We start from the raw sequence: 18,514 nt of genomic DNA, 5'->3' as shown, positions 1-18,514 counted from the left end.
GCCTTTTGACTTATTGATTCAAAACTTACCTTGGATGAAATTTGTGTTTCTTCTACTGTTTTTTTCTTAAAAACCGGTGTATATATTTTCACCTTATTTTTTTCTAATCTTGTCCTAAATTCCCACATGGGTTTCTCACTTTGTCATTCTCTCGCTTTGTCATTCTCTCGCTCTCAGTTCACAGCTCGACAGAAAGTGTATAACATCGCAAATGAGCTTCTGCAGACAGAGAAAGCTTACGTTTCCAGGCTACATTTGCTGGACCAGGTAAGAAAGATGTATCTAGGTTACAATGAGCGGCCTTTACTTCAGCCTAGGGCCCTGGAATTGTAATAGTTATAAGCCACAGCAAACTCTACATGAGTGTGCATACTTCACATAGACTATATGTTCTGGGAATTGAGTATGTTGAGGGTGGGTATGTTCGAGGTTTAATTTGGTACCCTGCTCTTCTTACCTGATGCATTTTCCACCATATGCTCTATCCTCAGGTCTTCTGCGCACGGCTGCTGGAGGAAGCTGGAACAAAAGGTTCCTTCCCCTTGGAAGTGGTGATGGGCATCTTCTCCAACATCTGCTCCATATACTGCTTCCACCAAAAGTTCCTGCTGCCAGAGCTGGAGAAAAGAATGCAGGAGTGGTAAGTGAAGAATGAGGTGTAAGCGCTTAATTCGCAATGCCCTGGTATATGTATATGTGTGTGTGTATGTGTATATATATATATATATATATATATATATTTACTCACAGAGTCCATTGCACACCATTCCAAATATTCCAAGCAGTTTCCATATAAAACACTTTCAAAAAGATGGTCAGCACTCTAGGTCTTTAAATTGACAATTTCATTTTATTCAAAGTCAAGTCGACGTTTCAGTCATTACTGACTTTCATCAGGACATCAATGTCATTCATGTCCTGATGAAAGTCAGTAATGACTGAAACGTCGACTTGACTTTGAATAAAATGAAATTGTCAATTTAAAGACCTAGAGTGCTGACCATCTTTTTGAAAGTGTTTTATATATATATATATATATTACTGCCCGAAATCATGGATAATTCGCTTTAGTTTGCAGGGTTCTATTGGTTTCATTCCAGCTCAGTTGTCCGTCTGTATCTAGGACCCTGCCGAGGTCAAAACACAAGACTCTGACCACCCTCCCTAGCACCACCAGATTGATCTGGCAGGTTTCACTGGAGCTTTGTTCCTAAGTCAGGTCCCCCAAGGGCAACGGAGGCTCAGCTTGGGGAAACGTTTAAGCTGCTCTGTGAATGAATGATTTACAGAGTCTCTCACCTCTGTAGGAGCAAGGTGTGCTTAGGTTATATGCCAAATTCAAACATACGAGGAACCTTGGGATTCTGAGATCCTAAAATGTAGGAAATCAACCCTTGAAGTATATTTCATGGCATGGATTTAATATCACAATGGCCTTCTACAGAATCCAGTCCTGGAGGAAAGGCCTGTACAAAGAACTTCATCACAGACTCATGCTGGATATGGCTTTGATTTTTTTTTTATTTCTCTCCATAGGGACAGTAACCCTCGAATTGGAGACATTCTGCAGAAATTGGCTCCTTTTCTCAAAATGTACGGGGAGTACGTCAAGAACTTTGACCGAGCCATGGAATTATTAAACACGTGGACAGAGAGGTCCTCTCAGTTCAAAAGCATCATACAGGAGGTGCAGGTAAGATCTAAGATCCACCCCCCCCCCCCCATAAGACTTTGCAGCTTAACATAAAATAACCTACTAATATACTAACAGATTGTATAGGTTCATTAAATCGGATAGCTGACTGGTTACACAAATAGCTCAGTTTGTTTTTATGACCAAGAATGACCAGATGCTTGAGATTTGGGAGGAAGAATGGAATTTTTGGCTCTGTTATAAAGAACTCTTTGAACTTCCTCTCAATCCCTGTAACGGGGGAGCCGACAGACCGATTATTTTCTCAAACTCTATAATCAGTACGAATACTATGGCTCTCTTTCAGATGCTAATGATTTAAATTACACTTACCTTTTTGGCTTAATTAGAGAGAAGATAGAAGCAAGTATTTATTCTTTTCGAGATTGGAGATGGCTGGTGCTGCATCCCACAAACCCTTTAAGTGAGGGCTGGCGTTCCCATCATAGAAACTAAGATTTGATTTTATTTAGAGTCACTGGGTCAAACTTTAAAAACAAAATCAGTACTTCTAAACAATAGGGTGAATTTTATATTGGTTTTTTTTTTATGTTTGTGTGAATTGTTTTTGTCATTGATTTTGTATGTTGGCACATTTTCTTGGTATTTATAGTATTCCGAATTAAAATTCTCCCACATGGGTAAAGAGGCAGAATCGTAGCTTAAATTAGATCCAGCCTAGGAATACCCACCGCCAATTACCCCCCCCCAATCATCCTTATTGCAAAATTCTTGTATATGGCATAACTGGGTTGGAAACATTGCCTGATGCTGATGGGTTGCCTTAGGCAATGTTAGACCTGCTTCACAGTATTAGATAATCAAAAATGCTAAATGCAGACTCAAAAAGCATGATTTATGGAAGAAAAAGTACATGATTCCAACATTTTGACCCAAAAGAGTCTTTATCAAGACCAAAAATACTATGGTCCTCCTTGTTGATATTATTAGGCATTCTAGAACATGGGAAACGGGAAGTATAATAAAAAAGGTGAACGTATTTTATCTGACACCCAATTTACATCGAGTATGACCATATAGGCATATACCTTGGGTACATTCGTAAAAAGAAAACAAAAATGGGAATTGTACGTGGGCTGACCACGAAACGATGTTGGCAAAAATCTCATTGTAGGCAGAGCGTTTGTTGTTTTGCTTCTGTTTTTTAATTAAAGGGTCGGGGGAACGTTACTGTTGAACAGATGTTTTTGGAACCTCATCCTTAAAGAACTCGATCCTTTTTTTGTATTTAAGAAAGAGGAGGCCTGCGGGAATCTAACGTTACAGCACCACATGCTGGAGCCGGTTCAGAGGATTCCCCGATATGAGCTGCTCCTGAAGGATTATCTCCAAAAACTGTCGGAGGATTCCAGGGACCGGCGAGACGCGGAGAGTACGTGGAGGCGAGGGGGCTGAGGCTTTGGGTGGGAATCTACTGATATGGTGGTCGTGTGAAATTTAAAGAATAATGAATAATGCTTCACTTTGGTGTTAGGATAGGACCAAAAATTCGTTAAATTCCCATTTACTACTCTGTAAACCCTTTTTACAACGGTACTAAACTAAAATAAAGTCTTTTTCAACTATTTTACCAACCAGAAGAGGTGCCAAGTAAGGGTACGCTTTTATTATTGGAAAATAAGTATTGTAGGTTGGTTTTGTGCTTTTTTTTAGGGTCAATTTATTTTAAATTGCTATTTATGAATGACTGTACATTTATATATGTTTATATATTGTATGTACGCTTCCCCAGACTGACTCATGAACCGCAGCTCAGGACATCTTAATAGCAGACACACAAACGCCCGCGCACGCACACTCACTCCCTGACTGTGTTGATTAGAACGTTGAACTCTAGACACATAACTTTCTGTAAATATATTTTATTGAGGAAAACGCAGAAGAAGAAACCCCTATTGTGCAATTGTGTCGTAGTTTTGTGAGGTACGTGGAGGAAGGTTTGATAACCTGAATTAGTCGCCGTCCGATTTATGCCTCCAGGACAGAGGTTAATATTTTCAGAATTTCGAGAGACCTTCAAACCAGAGGAACGAGAAACCGATAACGAGGAGTTATGACAATGCGTGTTTATGTTGACAGTTTCTGTTATTTATTGTTCATGCGGAGCAAGCAGCTAAAACCTGTTGTTAGGCCCTGTGTATAATTATACAAATATGACGTATAACGAGGGCCATCATTTAATGGTTTGCACCCTATGCTTGGTTTCCATTATCCACTGGTCCTAGTGGTGTAGTTGGGGGTGGCAGGTACTTCTGTTTGCCCTTTTAAACATAGGACAGGTTACTATTCTGTAATATAGAGCTCTCTGAGTTACTTCTTATACCGATGAGGAAGAGTAGACCCTGGACCTACGCTGAGCTCCAGCGCCCCCCTGCCACTGGACACCCCTTCTGCCCCTGAAGGGGCTAAAAAATGTTTTTGATAGCTGACTGCCCTCCGCCATAGTTATGTAACTGACACCCAAAAATTCTACAAATGTAAAAAAAAAATGAGGGTCTAGGTCTACTGGAGGGAGCTTCCACCGACACAAGCTCATGTAACGAGTTGGCACACCAGAGTTATTAGATGCCAACCTTGGAGAATTCTGAATATTGGATAACTTCGTAAACGCGAACCACCGGCTTGATCAGTCTTTCTCTTCTCGCAGAGTCCTTGGATCTGATCGCTACCGCAGCGGAGCACTCCAACGCAGCCATTAAGAAAATGGTGAGTATGAGCGCTCAGGCGTTGTTCTTATGATCTTTCTCCGCCTGTCTCTCGTCATCTCATCCGTCCTGATGGAACGCTCCTTTTCCCTGCCGCAGGAACGAATGCACAAGCTCCTGAAAGTTTACGAGCTCCTAGGCGGCGAGGAGGATATTGTAAGCCCCACAAACGAGCTTATTAAAGAGGGGCACATACTTAAGCTGTCGGCAAAGAATGGCACTACCCAGGACAGATACCTTATACTGGTGAGCAACGCCACTCCATGACGTATAGTGGGAATTAGAGGCAAACGGGCAACCTTTAACCCAGTAGGCAACACCAGCCAGATGATATTTATATAGCAGGCCAATAAAAATGACAACGTCAACATCGAACTGCCAGCCCGCTGGCTATGGAAGTAGAAGACTGGATTATCATGGCGGAATCCAGAGAATATATCTTGAGAATAATAATAAAGTTATAAATTGGCATAAAATAGGAGGGGTTCAACAGCCAAAAGTTGATGTTTGATTTTTTACAAATGTTTGTGTTTTTTTTTTTTTCCCCAGTTCAATGACCGGCTCCTATATTGTGTTCCCAAGTTGCGACTGATTGGTCAAAAGTACGGCGTACGCGCCAGGATTGACGTGGAGGGCATGGAGGTGAGTGCGATGCATCATTGGATGAGGTCTTCACTATAATATCATTTTCTTCTGATTTTGTGCCATGCATTAAAATGTATCATGAATTTAAGACCAAGGACTGATTAGATGGGCCGAATTGTTCTTATCTAGCACCAAATTCTATGTTTCTATCTAAACATAGCTGAGCCACCACGAATCCAGGGACGATGATGAATGTATTGATGCTAATGAATGCGGACGGGCTGTTCCTCCTGGAGCGTTCGTTTTTAGGAGGGGAAACTGAGTTTTGCCTTTTTTTAAAAGAAAAATGTGATTGTTTTACCAAACCATCTGTATTTTAGGAGTCGTATAATTGCGTAATAATAGATTTATAGTCATGTGTGTAACTATGTTAAAAAATTACAGACTTGTCTTCCCCCGGGGCGGTTTCTTTTCTGTGATTGTTGTGGCGTATAGTCAGCCAGTCTTGGGTTCGGGGGCAAAAGCCCGTATTTACCGTGGCGTATGCCCAACAAGTTCACTACGCGCTGGCCAGACGTGGCCAAAACATGCTAACATTAACTGCACGTGACTGCATAGACAAACCATAGAGGAATACATAGAGACATTGCAAAGGCAAAACAATCTGTCTACTTGTTAATTGCTTAGTATATGGCTTTATGCCCATACCTGCACTATTTCCAAGTATCTACTACCCTTTTTTGTAGAGCAGAAAAGAAAGGAGCTCAGAAAGAATCCAGTCACATTTGATAATCAGTAGGAGGTCTCTTGACGGCCTATAACCTTCTTGTTTTCCCCAACAGCTGAAGAACAGCAGTAGCCCCAACTTGTCGAGGACCTTCTTGGTGTCTGGGAAGCAGCGGTCTCTGGAGCTTCAGGCCAGGTACTTGAGGAAGACAACCTGTTACCGTGTGCTTTAAATGATAAAAAATGGATATATCCATATTAGGGCAAAATTTTTGTCTTTTGTTGGACCAACATAGAAAAAGGTTTAAAGTTACATAAGCTTTCAGGACCTCAGGAGTCTCTACTGCCAAGCCATGAATGGACCCCACTTTGTCTGTGGGCATTGAGATGTAGCCACCAACATGGATATATAGCCAAGAACATTGACTCGTAGCCATCCCTAGTTTATCTTTCAAACCTCTAGGTCCAGTGGCAAAGTTATCAAGGTTGCAGAACTCAGTTTTGCCCCTTATAACAAATGCATGGTTCATACCCCTGTCTTGGGTCTGATGACAGTAGAGATCACCCCTTCACTCTTTTGGGGGACAGACTTTACTGCTCCTGCGTTACTTGCGTTTTGAGATGATTTAGGTCACGGGCTGAAGGGTCTTGCAGGGCTCATACTTGGGCAAGAACGGGAAGTGAAAACTGACAGTGGAGATGGGTTTGGAAGATGGCATATGTGAAAATCATACACACACCACTGCTCCAAAACAGCCATGTGATTATTAGTATAGAGTCAATCCTAAATTACTATTACATATTTTACGTACCGTTTGACACTCTTTGGAGAGACTCAATAATAATCGATGTAAGCAGTTCTCTAGCCTCAGGTAACCTCGCACTCCATCCACACCCAAAGTTCCTTCCACTATCCTCGTAGGATTGATGTAATAACAGGTTGTACTTGAGTAATAGCCGGGTCAGCGTGACCTCGGGTTACTTATCGTCACCTGTTCTTGCAGATATTTTTCTGGTATAATTTATGGGATCTGCGGATAAAGACCATTTGCATAAATCTATAGGAAATGATCTGTAAATTTCAGAAAGCTGTAAAGTCTTCCTTTTCCTTTTCAGAACCGAGGAGGAGAAAAAAGAATGGACTCAGGTGAGTCGATTATTCACTCATGGATGAGTACGTCCCTAGGAATCTTGAACTCCTGGAAAAAAAGAATCATTTTTAGTTTTAAATCTAATCCTAATTACATATAATTTGCACGATGGATCGCTGATAGTAGCGAATATTCGATTTTTGTGTATTCTGGAAAAATATGCATAAATTAGTCAATGTTGGTCCAGCGTTCACGGCCATCGTTGTCGGTAATGTTGACAGCATTAAATTCTTGGCCACGTAAGGACCATATATATGATGTCACATCTTGGCTGAGCTAAGTTTGGCAGGATAACCAGGACCCCCTGGGAAAAGTGATGGATATTTAACTAATTTGTAACAAACTTCAAGGGGGTGTTAACTCTGACTTTATGTATGTGTGTGTGTGTATATATATATATATATATATATATATATATATATATATGTCTTGATGCCGGTTATCAAAAGAATGGTGAGGGGTTTTCTTCTGCTTCACATCCATGATTTTATTTTCAGGCTATAGAAGCTACAATGAGCCGTTATGAACAGACAATGGAGACCTATAAACTGCTCAATTCCTCTCATAGAGAAGACGACGAGACTCCACCGAACTCACCGGTAACTATGGAAATGATAAAAAAAAAAAGAATAGAAACTGTGTATATAATATATTTATCGATCCATACATAAAATGTGAAAGAGCTTGCGGGGAGGAATAGGCGGTGTGATAGGGTCTGGGGAAAATTAGGAGAGATGTTTGCGCTTATAGCTTTCTTGCATGATAGAACACAGACCTGGGAAGAAGAGCACCGACTCCTATCAGGGAGAAGGAGGTAACCATGTGCATGAAGTGCCAGGAGACGTTCTCCATAACCAAGAGAAGGCACCACTGCAAAGCTTGTGGACATGTGAGTACCTGCTTTCTTGTCCTGGTCCCTCACTGCGCACCCACCAACTTTCACATCTGTTTGCCCTCCCCATGGGTCGGCTTCTAGAGGTTGCTTCATTGTTGATCTGCTGTTGATCCTTCCTGGGCAACAGACTTAAGTGTTATATGTTGTGAGAGCAGTGGAACCTATAGAAAAAGACCTCTATTAGCATGTTCTCACCTTGGGGAAACCATTTGGTTTCAGGATTTTTTGGCATCCCCCTGTTGACAGAAGTGTGTTTCTTGCTTGCTCTCAGATAAAATGACTTAATTTTAAGGTTTGTTTTATGTAAAGCTGGTGAGCGGAAAAAGCTTGTGGCAGCACCGTGTATAGGCTAATTTTAAACCAGGCCAGGGGCGGCCCTCTGACGGGTACCATCTGCGAGGGAGCGGGGTATGTGGCTGTAAGCATATGAGAGAAAAAGACCTGTGCCAGCAAGGTTCTTATCTCTGTTACCTCCGCTGTCAAGAACAGAATCAGGGATAAGGTTAGAACTGAAGGGATGTTGCTGTGGTTGGGTGTTATTTTGGAAGGGTGCCATTTTTATTGTGGTCACTGCCATGCTGTGGAGTAGTTTTAGCATTTTATGACACATGGACGCCACCTAATGGTCACTGTATGTAAGGCACGTCTCAACTAACAGCTGCAGCGATAAATTATACTTAATCCCCCCCTCCCCTAGAAAAATGTTTCAAATCTGAAATTTCCTATACAATTTAGTTATAAGATACTGCATTCACTGGCCTGGCATGCTGTCTATACATCTGTATTCATTTTTTGTCTTGACTTACGGCTCCGTTTTGTTGCAGGTGGTTTGTGGAAAGTGCTCAGAGTTCCGAGCTCGGCTGGTTTATGACAACAACCGAACAAACCGGGTGTGCATGGACTGTTACGGTGCCCTTCATGGATCTCTCCCCATCCCTGTATACAACGTGCACACACCTCAACGCAGGAAATCCATCTTAGAGGTATGTCCCAAACATATAATGTGACTCTTAAATAATCCCTTCCGTGCGAATTGTCTGTGATTAAGAGAAGCCAACATACATATTATCCTGACATCAGAAAGGTCCAGCAAAACCTAATCAAGTAGGAGAACAGCTGGGGTCACATAAACTCTCTACTGACCATGTCCATGGGGATTCTGTAAGCCTTCTGCATCGATTACAAAACATGTCTAGTGTGACTGCATCAAACAGGACTACTCACTCAACCTTAAGTCTCTACTCATTTAGTGACAATCCCCTTTTAATTCACACCTTTTGGGGCAAGGAAGATTGTTCCTTTTCTGAAAATAAGCACCAGGGATGCTTACCTTCTTCGTTTAGGTGACTTTCCTTCTGAAAGAGCTCTTCTGCACAGAATGGAGTTTAAGACACTTGTGATTCTTGGGGCTCTGTTGACATCATTGGACCCATTTCATGTGTTGCGTTTTGAAATCTGGCCGGTTTAGGTACTGTATGTCACCCTAATAACACTCGTCTTTATTATAGAAACAGGCGTCTGTAGTAGCAGAGCACAGCGTGCTGTGCAGTTACATGCATTATATGGAAAAAGGCATCAAGAGTTGGCACAAGGCCTGGTTTGTCATCCCACAGAATGAACCCTTGGTCCTCTACATCTACGGGGCTCCTCAGGTAACGAATTCTGACGTGTTTCTGGTTTGTCTTATTACACCATGGTGTTCTAGAGAGCATAGGCCATGCTCAGCAGAGTAGAGTGTTGCTCAAGTGTGATGTTTCCCATCCAGCATCGCCACTCACTGTCTTCTCTTCCAGGATGTGAAAGCGCAACGCAGCATCCCACTAATTGGGTTCGAGGTGACTCCAACCGAGCCGGGAGAGCGCTCTGATCGCCGACACGTCTTCAAAATCACCCAAAGCCAGCTATGCTTCTATTTCAGTCCCGAGACAGAGGACTTGCAACATCGCTGGATGAATGCATTGTCACGTGCAGGTCGGGGCGAGGACTTGAACACCAAAACCCTCATACTTGAGTCTGAAGAAGAGCATGAAGGGACAGGTGGATATCTAGGTGACACTTGAGGACAAACTCTAGCTCTCTCTTCTGGAGGAACATAAGATGTGTTGTTAGAACTGATACATTCATCTTCAACAGACGACTATTGTATATGTGAGGCTGGATTCGGCTATGGCAGCCTCACCTGGGGAGGGCTGGACTCACCCATCGTACTTCCATGTTCTGGGAAGCACCTGAAAGGAGGATTAGATGGAACCGGGGACATCTGATAAACTAAATTAACTTTTTTCTCAGAAGCTTTCCCTGGGTAACCTGAATGGGATGAGGCTGGACTGTCCCATCGTTGCCTACATAAAGAGGACTGTTTGGGCTGGACTGACCTATTAATGCCTCAGCGCAAGATAGATGCTTCCTGAACTCATCCTCGTCTCAAACCCATCACCAGCACTTTCTTACTTTTTTTTTTATATGTTATGTATTATAATTATTTTAATAATATTTAGCAACACCTTTTTTTTTTAAAGTTCTGTTCTGTTGCCTGTTTGGAATCCTGTGTATCCCAATAAGGTTTATACATCCTTATAACCTTCATGCCCACCCGCTCCATCTCCGCTCAAGGGTACGTTACATTCTGCCAAATCATCTCTCAATGTGCCAAAACACACACACTATTTAAAAATATATATATATATATTTTTATTTTTTTTTTGCAGATGGATGCAATATTTTTTAAAACTCAGTATTTAAAATTCCAAAACATCCCGCTAATCGGAGCATAAAAACATGTCTATATGTTATCCTTTCTTAAAAGGGTTAACACATCTTATCTACCTATCTTTCTATATATTTCACAATCCTGAAATCAAATGTTGTGCTTCGCCAGGTCGTTGGTTATACGAGGTCTTCAAAACCACCTGGATCACCCAGCACTTTCCCATCCTATAATACTCCACAGCATGGACCAGGCCCTTGTTCTTTCGAGGTGTTGTTCCACCTACTATTCCTAACTTTATATCGTCATGGAAACAAGCAGTTTTTAATTGTCCCTTGAAAACGGCATATAGACAGTTTTTTATGTTCTGTTAAAGAAGACAGTATCACTTATGTCATAGGATTTACAGCACTTGCGTGGCTGCCAGGCTTACTTTACTGCCACACGCCTGTACCCAGGGCTCCGATACCCCTCAATGGATGTTACAATGTAACGTTTCTTTTGCTTTAGTATCAGTCAGTATCAGGGTAAGGTCGCCATCCATCTCCCCAAATCATGTATAGCTATTGGCTTCCAAGACCCTAGAGAAATATCCCACCTAAGTTTACTACCTACCATTGGTAAGGGAGCAGTAAACAAATGAGCTGTTGGAAATGTTAATCCCAGTATATGAAGCCAGAACCATCAGAGTATCCAGTAAAAAGAGGACCGTATGAAAAACCTTGTATGCCGCTGCAGTGAGCTCGTGTTCTGGGTGACCATGTAACGTTTTAACCGTTATTAACCATAGTTTTATGAGTGAAGGAATCACCGTTTTTCTCCTCGTGTTTACATGGCTCATAAAGTTAACGTTAATAATTATTTCAGCTATTTTTAATCAGTTTTACATTGTTTGGCATGCGGTTAAAATGATGCGCACACGTGAGGCTTCCTAACGCTGGGCATGTTGGCAGAGCATGCAGTCCTCATATACCCGTCTACGTGACAGCAGAAAAACGTGGGTTCACTCGGCACCAAGACCGAAACACCCAGGGGTGATACTTAATTCTAGAATGACCTTGACGCTGATATTAATGATGTGTGTACATATGTATCAACAAGCCCGCCCTGTGATACGCTCCTCATGCTTTTCCGAATACCACCAGTGACCGGTCGCCATGTTTTCTCCTTGGACTCCATAACAGAGAGTGTAGTGTATCCCGGCCCTTTCTGCCCCGTGATTGTTCTGTAGTGTCATCTTGCCCCAGATTGTCTCTGCTCTTGTCCTGCGCACCTCTATGCTTCCAGTTTCTGTGGGGTGTAGGGTGGGAGCGTGATATTAGTGGCAGGCCACTGGAGATACTTGGATTAAATGCCCTTCTCTTCCAGCTCTGTATCGGAGAGAACATCTGTCCATTAAATGCGGAACGTTTACTGCAGGCAAACACTGGCTCCTGTCTTTTGTTTTTAAAACTTCCAACTTTGTAGAAGTTATGCGGAGTGTGAGCGTTTTGGGTGAAGTCTTAAATGTTTCTGGTCAATGCATGAAGTAGGACCGTCAATATTCAAGAAATGTCACTAGTTTAGCCCCTTTGAAACTGAGGGGTTTTAGTACCCCAAATGTTGTAATTAATGTTGTTATTTATATTTAGCTATATGTGGGTTTAGTTAAGATTCCCCTTTTTCCTGTTTGATGTACTCACACAAATATCCCTTTTTTAAAGAAAAAATAGGACTTATAATACACAATATATATTACAAAAATAATAATTGTGAGTGCTAGTATATACAAAACCTACAAAAAAAATCCATTTGTTTTGCAATTTGTTCTACATAGTAGGTGCCCCTGATGAACAAAGACCCAATTTATCTTCGGCAACATCCCCTGTTTACAGACATACCCCACATACAGATTTTTGTTATGTTCTAAAGTGACACATCCATCCGTTACAAAGTACCCTATATGGTTGTGTTTTTAATACTTTGGCTTTAAGGGGTTTGGGGGAAATGAATTGGGAGAGGGGGTTATACTTTTTACATGTAGGGCTAGAAGAATGGGATGTCAGGACTTTTTGTTTTATTATATTTTTATTTATTTATTTCCACTGTGTTTATTTTTATGAAAAAAAACTCAAAAAACAAACAAAAAAAAAAGGTATCATTCTTAATTTTTTCCAGGGGCAACTAAATGTCATGTGACACAAAAGCAGGCGCTCCATAGGTTGTTATCATAAAAAGTGAAAAATATTGCTGTGGTTTGTATGATTAAATCATCGAGGATAGAATAAAATGACAGATATGCTAAGCTTTATTTGCTTATTTGTCGGTGGAAAAGTTCTTGCCTGTATAATTTAAGTAGTGAGCTCCACATTTAGTTTTAAGTGTTTCACAAACCAGACACAAATGCATCCGCAGCATCGCATAAATAGTTCTCACCGTTAGCTAATTTCCAATAATACTGCCAAAAAATATGGTTTATTTGCATTAATTAGAACCCAAGCAGCCAATCACATTTTAAATTGACCTTTCTTTGAAAGAGTCATTTTCTCTATCTTAGTGAATGAGGAAAAAATGAATGGTTGTGAAGCGATGTGCTTCAGGGATTTCAGAAGGGGTTAAAAGACAAATCGTATTTAATAAAAAGGAATAAAACTTTCAGGAATCCAAGTGGGATCCCAATATGCCCCTTCAGAATATGTCATCGTTAACAAATTAAGTCTGAAAACATGCTGGACCTAGAAGTGTTTTCACAATAAATTTTTATCTGCCATTAGAAATAATAAAACCGTGGATGTTCCCCTTTAAAACAAAGCACAGTATAGCAGAGGTACAATTTCAACAGATATTTGCTATTAATTCAGGTTAAAATGACCAAAACGCTGCTTATAGAGAAGCACATTTCGTTGGTACATAAATCCACTTATTACATCATTGTGGTACCCGTGGCTAGCAGACTCCGCTCTTAGTACTGTTTCTTTTGTGTTGTGTTAGGACTGATCCACTAGAGGGCGCAAAGGTGCAATGAGTTATTTCAAAAACATCCCAAACTTCAAGAACCTGACCAGCACCCAGATTACACACATAAGAATTGCCATCTTTGTCCCCAAACAGTCCAGCGTGAGCCATCTTTGCCTCCAAACAGCACAGCATAAGACATCTTTGTGCCCAAATAGCCCACGCTGTGCCATCTTTGCCTTTCGCCTAATGACTTATACATCTATGATACACAAATACTTATACAGTCACTCACTAATTAACTCTTTCATTCACACAATCATTATCTCTCTCACTCATTCACACAAATCATTTACATATTCATTAATGCATTTTCAAAAATCATTCAAGCAACTGAGCCACACATTAATTTACTCATTCTCATTCATTCACACATTAATTTATTCATTCTCTATTCATTCACACAATTCATCCACACATTAAATCATTCACACAATTCCTCCTCACATTAATTATCCATTCTCCCACTCATTCTCTTTATTTCAATATTACTAATCCATTTTTTTACTAGCTACCGCTCCCCCCTTTCTCACTCTCTCACTCTGTAGTTCACTTACCCTGCTGTGGAAGACTGGATACTCTTTGGAGTATCTCAGGTGGACAATAGACCACATTAAATGACCTAATTTATTCATAATTCCCAATTTATAATGCATTCAGAACACATCCTGCTTTGACAGGATCGGTATCCCCGATTTGGCAAGTAGAGAACATTTTACAAAAATTTCCACGTAAAATTAATTATTATTATTCTTTTATACAGCGAGCAACGGTCTTTGTACAGTCTTTGTTTTAACCCTAAAGGGCAAGTGTTTCCATCATACATGGCAGATTTTTGTATTGTAATAGCATGAGATAGCATACTGTAAAGTTTGTCTATGTGAGAAGTTTTGCAATTCATTCTTAAAAGCCGGGTACAATCCTCTGTAAAAATGCGGATTACCAAGAAGTCCAAGTCCTTACTTATAACTAACAAATAACATAAAATATAACGGCAATCTTCTGACTTCTGCACGGGCTCACAGAATCCTGTGTCCAAACCGGATAAAATGATCTCTTACGCAATACCTTTACGCCAGCTTCTCCTGCACCGTATATTATTAATGTGCTAGGCTAAACATCGTCACCTAGTGGTCGGTCCCTGGAAGCTCATGATGAAATCAACTTATTTCTTCTTTCGACGAACAACAGTCCATCCGTCAACTTCTTGTTCCTCTTCCTTTGGGTCACTACTATGTGCTGTAGTGGTCTCCAAATTGGGAGCAGTAGTAGCGGTAGAACCGGCAGCTGTCTCGCAGTCCATGTCCTGTAAAAAGGCAAATTAAATTAAACACAGAAGCACATTTTAATGGCAGACAACATTCGTCTGGCTGCTTTAAATAGTAGACCTAGGTCTTGTTTTAGATTCAGAATAGCAATATACCTACCCCATGATTGTTTACATTTTTTATTGTATTAGGCTCTATCCTTTAAGTTATTAAAACACTGTACTTTCCCACTACTTTCCTGCGAGGGCAGCCATGATGGCTCTGTTAGGAAACTCCCAGACCATAGTTCAGAAAACAGACAGCGACTTTGTTTTGTTTGTTTCTTTGAATGCTATCTTGTGCTGACGGTCTATTATGAATCACCGGGGCAGGACGGATATGTCAGATATCAGATATCCATGTGGGAATAGTTCAGAAAAAAGTTTTTTTTTACGTGAATGCCAAAAATCTATTTTCCTGAACCAATCACTGTGGCAATAGTGGATGGGAGATCTCTTTTCTTCAAGGAATGTCAGGTATCAAGCAAGGAATGGTTTAGAAAGCAGAGACAGTAAGTAGGTATGATTGCAGGTCTATGGCAGACAGAGGGACTTCTGCCGGTGGATAAACAGATAGTCGGCAGGTATACAGGTATGGTAGTTTAAAAAAACACAAATATAAAGCAATGTACATATATGAAGGGGTGGGCTGTTCTGCCTGCAGGCACCTTAAGCCAGCACTGACCATCCGGCACAGGTACAAAAGATGGAGAATGATTGACAGGTGGTGCGACGGGGAGGGAATACATTGCCACTATTGAAAACCGGCCAATTCTACTACCATGATATATAGATGGATTTAAATGAGCAATGATTTTCTAAGGATATTTAATACATTTGCCAGTTCTCACCTCTGTTTCATCTTCGCTGCTTTCCTCTTCTTCATCACTTGCTTTGGCTTCTTGGACGTTGACTTTGACATTGTACTTGTTTTGATGTAGCTGCGCGATCTTGCTCCGTACCGCTGCGGTATCTCCTCGCCGGCATTGCAAGAATAACACGCAGAGCTGTTGAGCTACCTGGAGATCCCGGACAGGTTAATAATTACAAGGAACAAGAACTGAATGAATATTGGATGCAGAGGTGTAGCTTGTGTAAAATTTTATAAAACAAAGAGTTAAACAGGGTTATCGTCCCTTAATGACATCTTTCGTTACTTACCAAGGACTGGCTCCCATCTTCAACAATCGTATCAAATTCATCATTCATCATTCCCATGAGGGTTTCCTCAACCTCATACTGCTCCAGATCAGCTGGGGGAGATCACAGAACGAAATGGCACACATTTCAACAAACACTACTTGGTAAAAATTGATCTACGTTTAGGTTGAAAACAGCTGAAGAGTCTAGATAATGTCCCAATTTGGAGTTATTGAGCCAAATGTCCCAATATGGCCTTATTAAGCCAAGAACTAGCCCAAGGTGACCAATGCCTGCAACCTTATAATAATCACCATAGGTTTGATTAATGCAAACTTGGATATATCTTTTGTGGATCCTGTAGCTCAACTCAACAGCATCCCTCGAAGTCCAGTGTTAAGTAGCCTTTGAGGTCTGTTGACACAACCAGAGTATACACTGAGGATATCCTAGAAAAGTCATCTAGGGCTTCGTTCATTAAATATGGAAAACCTTACGGATAGCCTCCAGCACTATTTCATTTGTCAAGCCAGTCTGGGTAGAGCTAGACCACAATATAATCGCAGACTCATCTTCGTGATCTTTTTGCAGAACTAATTATATAAAAAAGGTTATTCTAGTGTAAAGATTACATAGTCCAATTGGCAGGATCTTTGCAATGCTAATAAGGCCATTAAAACCTTGACCCATATATATATATATATATATATATATATAGTGACACAATGGAGCCTCAGGTAGGTGTTTTATGCACAGATCTTGTGCAAATTATATCTATGGGTCCCTGCGTGGAGTATTTGAAGAGCTTGAGCCAGGAGCAGACTGAATGCCCATGCCGGGTTTGCAGGATCCAGTCCTAAAATATCTGCATGATTTAAATACATAAATAAAAAAGTGTTGAACTATTATTTATTAACTATTTACAGATACTTACCATTAGTGTAAAAATACTGATCCACAGCTCCCACCATCCACTCTGCCTTTTCTTTGCTATGAACCCCCCCGAAGCCATTCTCCACGGCAATCTGTAAGCAGAACAAAACAACGAATATTCTTTAAACTATGTATGCCTTCACCACAAAAAAAAACAAGTTCCCCCATATAATTCCACTAGAAAATGGTTATATTTAAAAATATTTAAAGGAGTTTTATTGCCATAGATACCATAATGGAATGATGCAGACCAAACATTCCAGTGGTTGTTATGGCGATAAGACCACTTTTCAGATTTCCTCAGAATCACATTTTACACTTAACCCAATTTAACTGCAACTATGACAGCTCGAGTGGACCTAGGGAAGAAATAGCGAACACAGTGGCCGTTTAAGCTAATTTTAACCCCCTAATATCCGGTTAATTCTAAAGATGATCAGAGATCACGGATGGACACATTAATGGGACGAGTTCTAACAACCTGTCTCAATAGAATTATAAACCTGTCATTATTTGTGGTTTGGTAACCACAGTGCTGAATATCTATAATGAGATGTCAGAAATCTTTTAACAGTTTTTAATGTAAAATCCAATGTGGCGGTAGCGCAAAACAGACCTGAATGTCTAAAACCAGTGATGCTGTGTTAATGTGCGGCACTATGGTTCGAGCCTCATTCTCTATGTATACATATGTATTGATAAATATACATATGTGCTCTATGTAACGTGCGTGCGTACGTACGTGCGTGCAGTATGATGAAGTGGCGCTAATAGCTATGAAGGAACAATTCTCCTGGTATGTATGGATACCCTATAACACTTGAAGCTCCAGGAACAAGCTTTATAAATCGACTAGACTAGAAACCACATGTCATTTATTTTCTAAATACTAATATTTTCGGGACTTGGTTTAACCAAATGATACTAAAACACCGCATATAGGAACTAATGCACTTTACGTGTTTTATATATTTTTTTTAATTTCATCTCTTATAACATCAAATCTTGGCACCGCGTTACATATGGGCGCTATAATTCCAATGTGTGTCACCTGCAGCACCGGCCAGCTTCCCAACACCGCCCGTACGGCTTCACCGAACAGGCCACGTGAATCCGCGCTGCACGCCGCCATGTCTGCTCTCGCTGCACGAGTCACGTGACCTGCTGGAAAGCCGAGTTTGGGGCTGGGATGCGAAAGCCGATCGCATCGATGCATGTGGAGTGTCTTCTGTATTGAGACAGTTTCTGTTAAAGTTTTTACTAGAGATTCACGTTTTTAGTTACAATAAATAGAAAATGAGTGCAGTCTGAGGGGAAAATAAATACAGTCTGTACATTTTTATTAACAAATTTGTATTATATGCACATCTTCTAGATTGTAAGCTCCAAGACCATTAGGACTGATGGTGAAGTAGATGAGGGATGCAGCTAGAACTGGCCAATTAGATTTTTTTTTTTTGGGGGGGGGAGCTTCATTCAGAATTTTTGTTATTCAGCACTTATGCCACTCCTGCTATTGTCCCCTTTTCCCCTAAGATAGAGCTTGGGCCCAGACTGACCATATGGACATTGGCCAAATGCCCGCTGACAGCAGCACACCAGATCTGCTGCTCCAGAGGCGGATTGGCCGTATGCTATATAAGCATAGAAACAGAGTT

At 40.8% G+C, this 18,514-nt stretch overlaps 2 protein-coding genes across 2 annotated transcripts in view; one reads left to right on the top strand and one right to left on the bottom strand.

Annotated features, from left to right (window-relative positions):
* Positions 1-9,836, top strand: part of LOC149284873 (FYVE, RhoGEF and PH domain-containing protein 1-like) — a 36,766-nt gene extending 26,930 nt beyond the window's left edge. The window contains exons 6-19 of the mRNA XM_089496034.1: positions 178-267; positions 492-640; positions 1,537-1,693; positions 2,948-3,086; positions 4,362-4,420; positions 4,519-4,665; positions 4,969-5,061; positions 5,847-5,926; positions 6,847-6,877; positions 7,379-7,480; positions 7,648-7,770; positions 8,601-8,759; positions 9,285-9,428; positions 9,570-9,836. Of these exons, the coding sequence (XP_089352160.1) occupies positions 178-267; positions 492-640; positions 1,537-1,693; positions 2,948-3,086; positions 4,362-4,420; positions 4,519-4,665; positions 4,969-5,061; positions 5,847-5,926; positions 6,847-6,877; positions 7,379-7,480; positions 7,648-7,770; positions 8,601-8,759; positions 9,285-9,428; positions 9,570-9,836 (1,740 nt within the window). The remainder of the gene's footprint in view (positions 1-177; positions 268-491; positions 641-1,536; positions 1,694-2,947; positions 3,087-4,361; positions 4,421-4,518; positions 4,666-4,968; positions 5,062-5,846; positions 5,927-6,846; positions 6,878-7,378; positions 7,481-7,647; positions 7,771-8,600; positions 8,760-9,284; positions 9,429-9,569) is intronic.
* Positions 9,837-14,642: 4,806 nt separating this feature from the next.
* Positions 14,643-17,988, bottom strand: LOC149284872 (pre-rRNA-processing protein TSR2 homolog). Its single transcript, XM_089496193.1, has 5 exons — positions 17,908-17,988; positions 16,858-16,948; positions 15,945-16,036; positions 15,635-15,802; positions 14,643-14,783 (listed from the first exon to the last, which is right to left on the bottom strand). Exons 1-5 carry the CDS (start codon positions 17,986-17,988, stop codon positions 14,643-14,645), a joined length of 573 nt encoding a protein of 190 aa, XP_089352319.1.
* Between the last annotated feature and the right edge of the window lie 526 nt (positions 17,989-18,514).

Source organism: Sceloporus occidentalis, unplaced genomic scaffold (genome assembly GCF_023333645.1).
Source record: "Sceloporus occidentalis isolate IW3139 unplaced genomic scaffold, rSceOcc1.0.p SCAF_87, whole genome shotgun sequence".
In the NCBI taxonomy this organism is placed as follows: domain Eukaryota; kingdom Metazoa; phylum Chordata; class Lepidosauria; order Squamata; family Phrynosomatidae; genus Sceloporus; species Sceloporus occidentalis.
Note: the sequence above shows the minus strand (reverse complement) of the source record. Positions and strands in the feature narration are given on the sequence as shown.

What these genes read in the sequence shown, in the direction of transcription:
- LOC149284872 (XM_089496193.1), bottom strand. Translation starts at nt 17,988, where the DNA reads ATGGCGGCGTGCAGCGCGGATTCACGTGGCCTGTTCGGTGAAGCCGTA. An exon ending in GAAGCTGGCCGGTGCTGCAG is followed by an intron (nt 16,949 to 17,907) that starts GTGACACACATT and finishes TTCTGCTTACAG; the next exon opens with ATTGCCGTGGAGAATGGCTT. An exon ending in TCAGTATTTTTACACTAATG is followed by an intron (nt 16,037 to 16,857) that starts GTAAGTATCTGT and finishes GATCTCCCCCAG; the next exon opens with CTGATCTGGAGCAGTATGAG.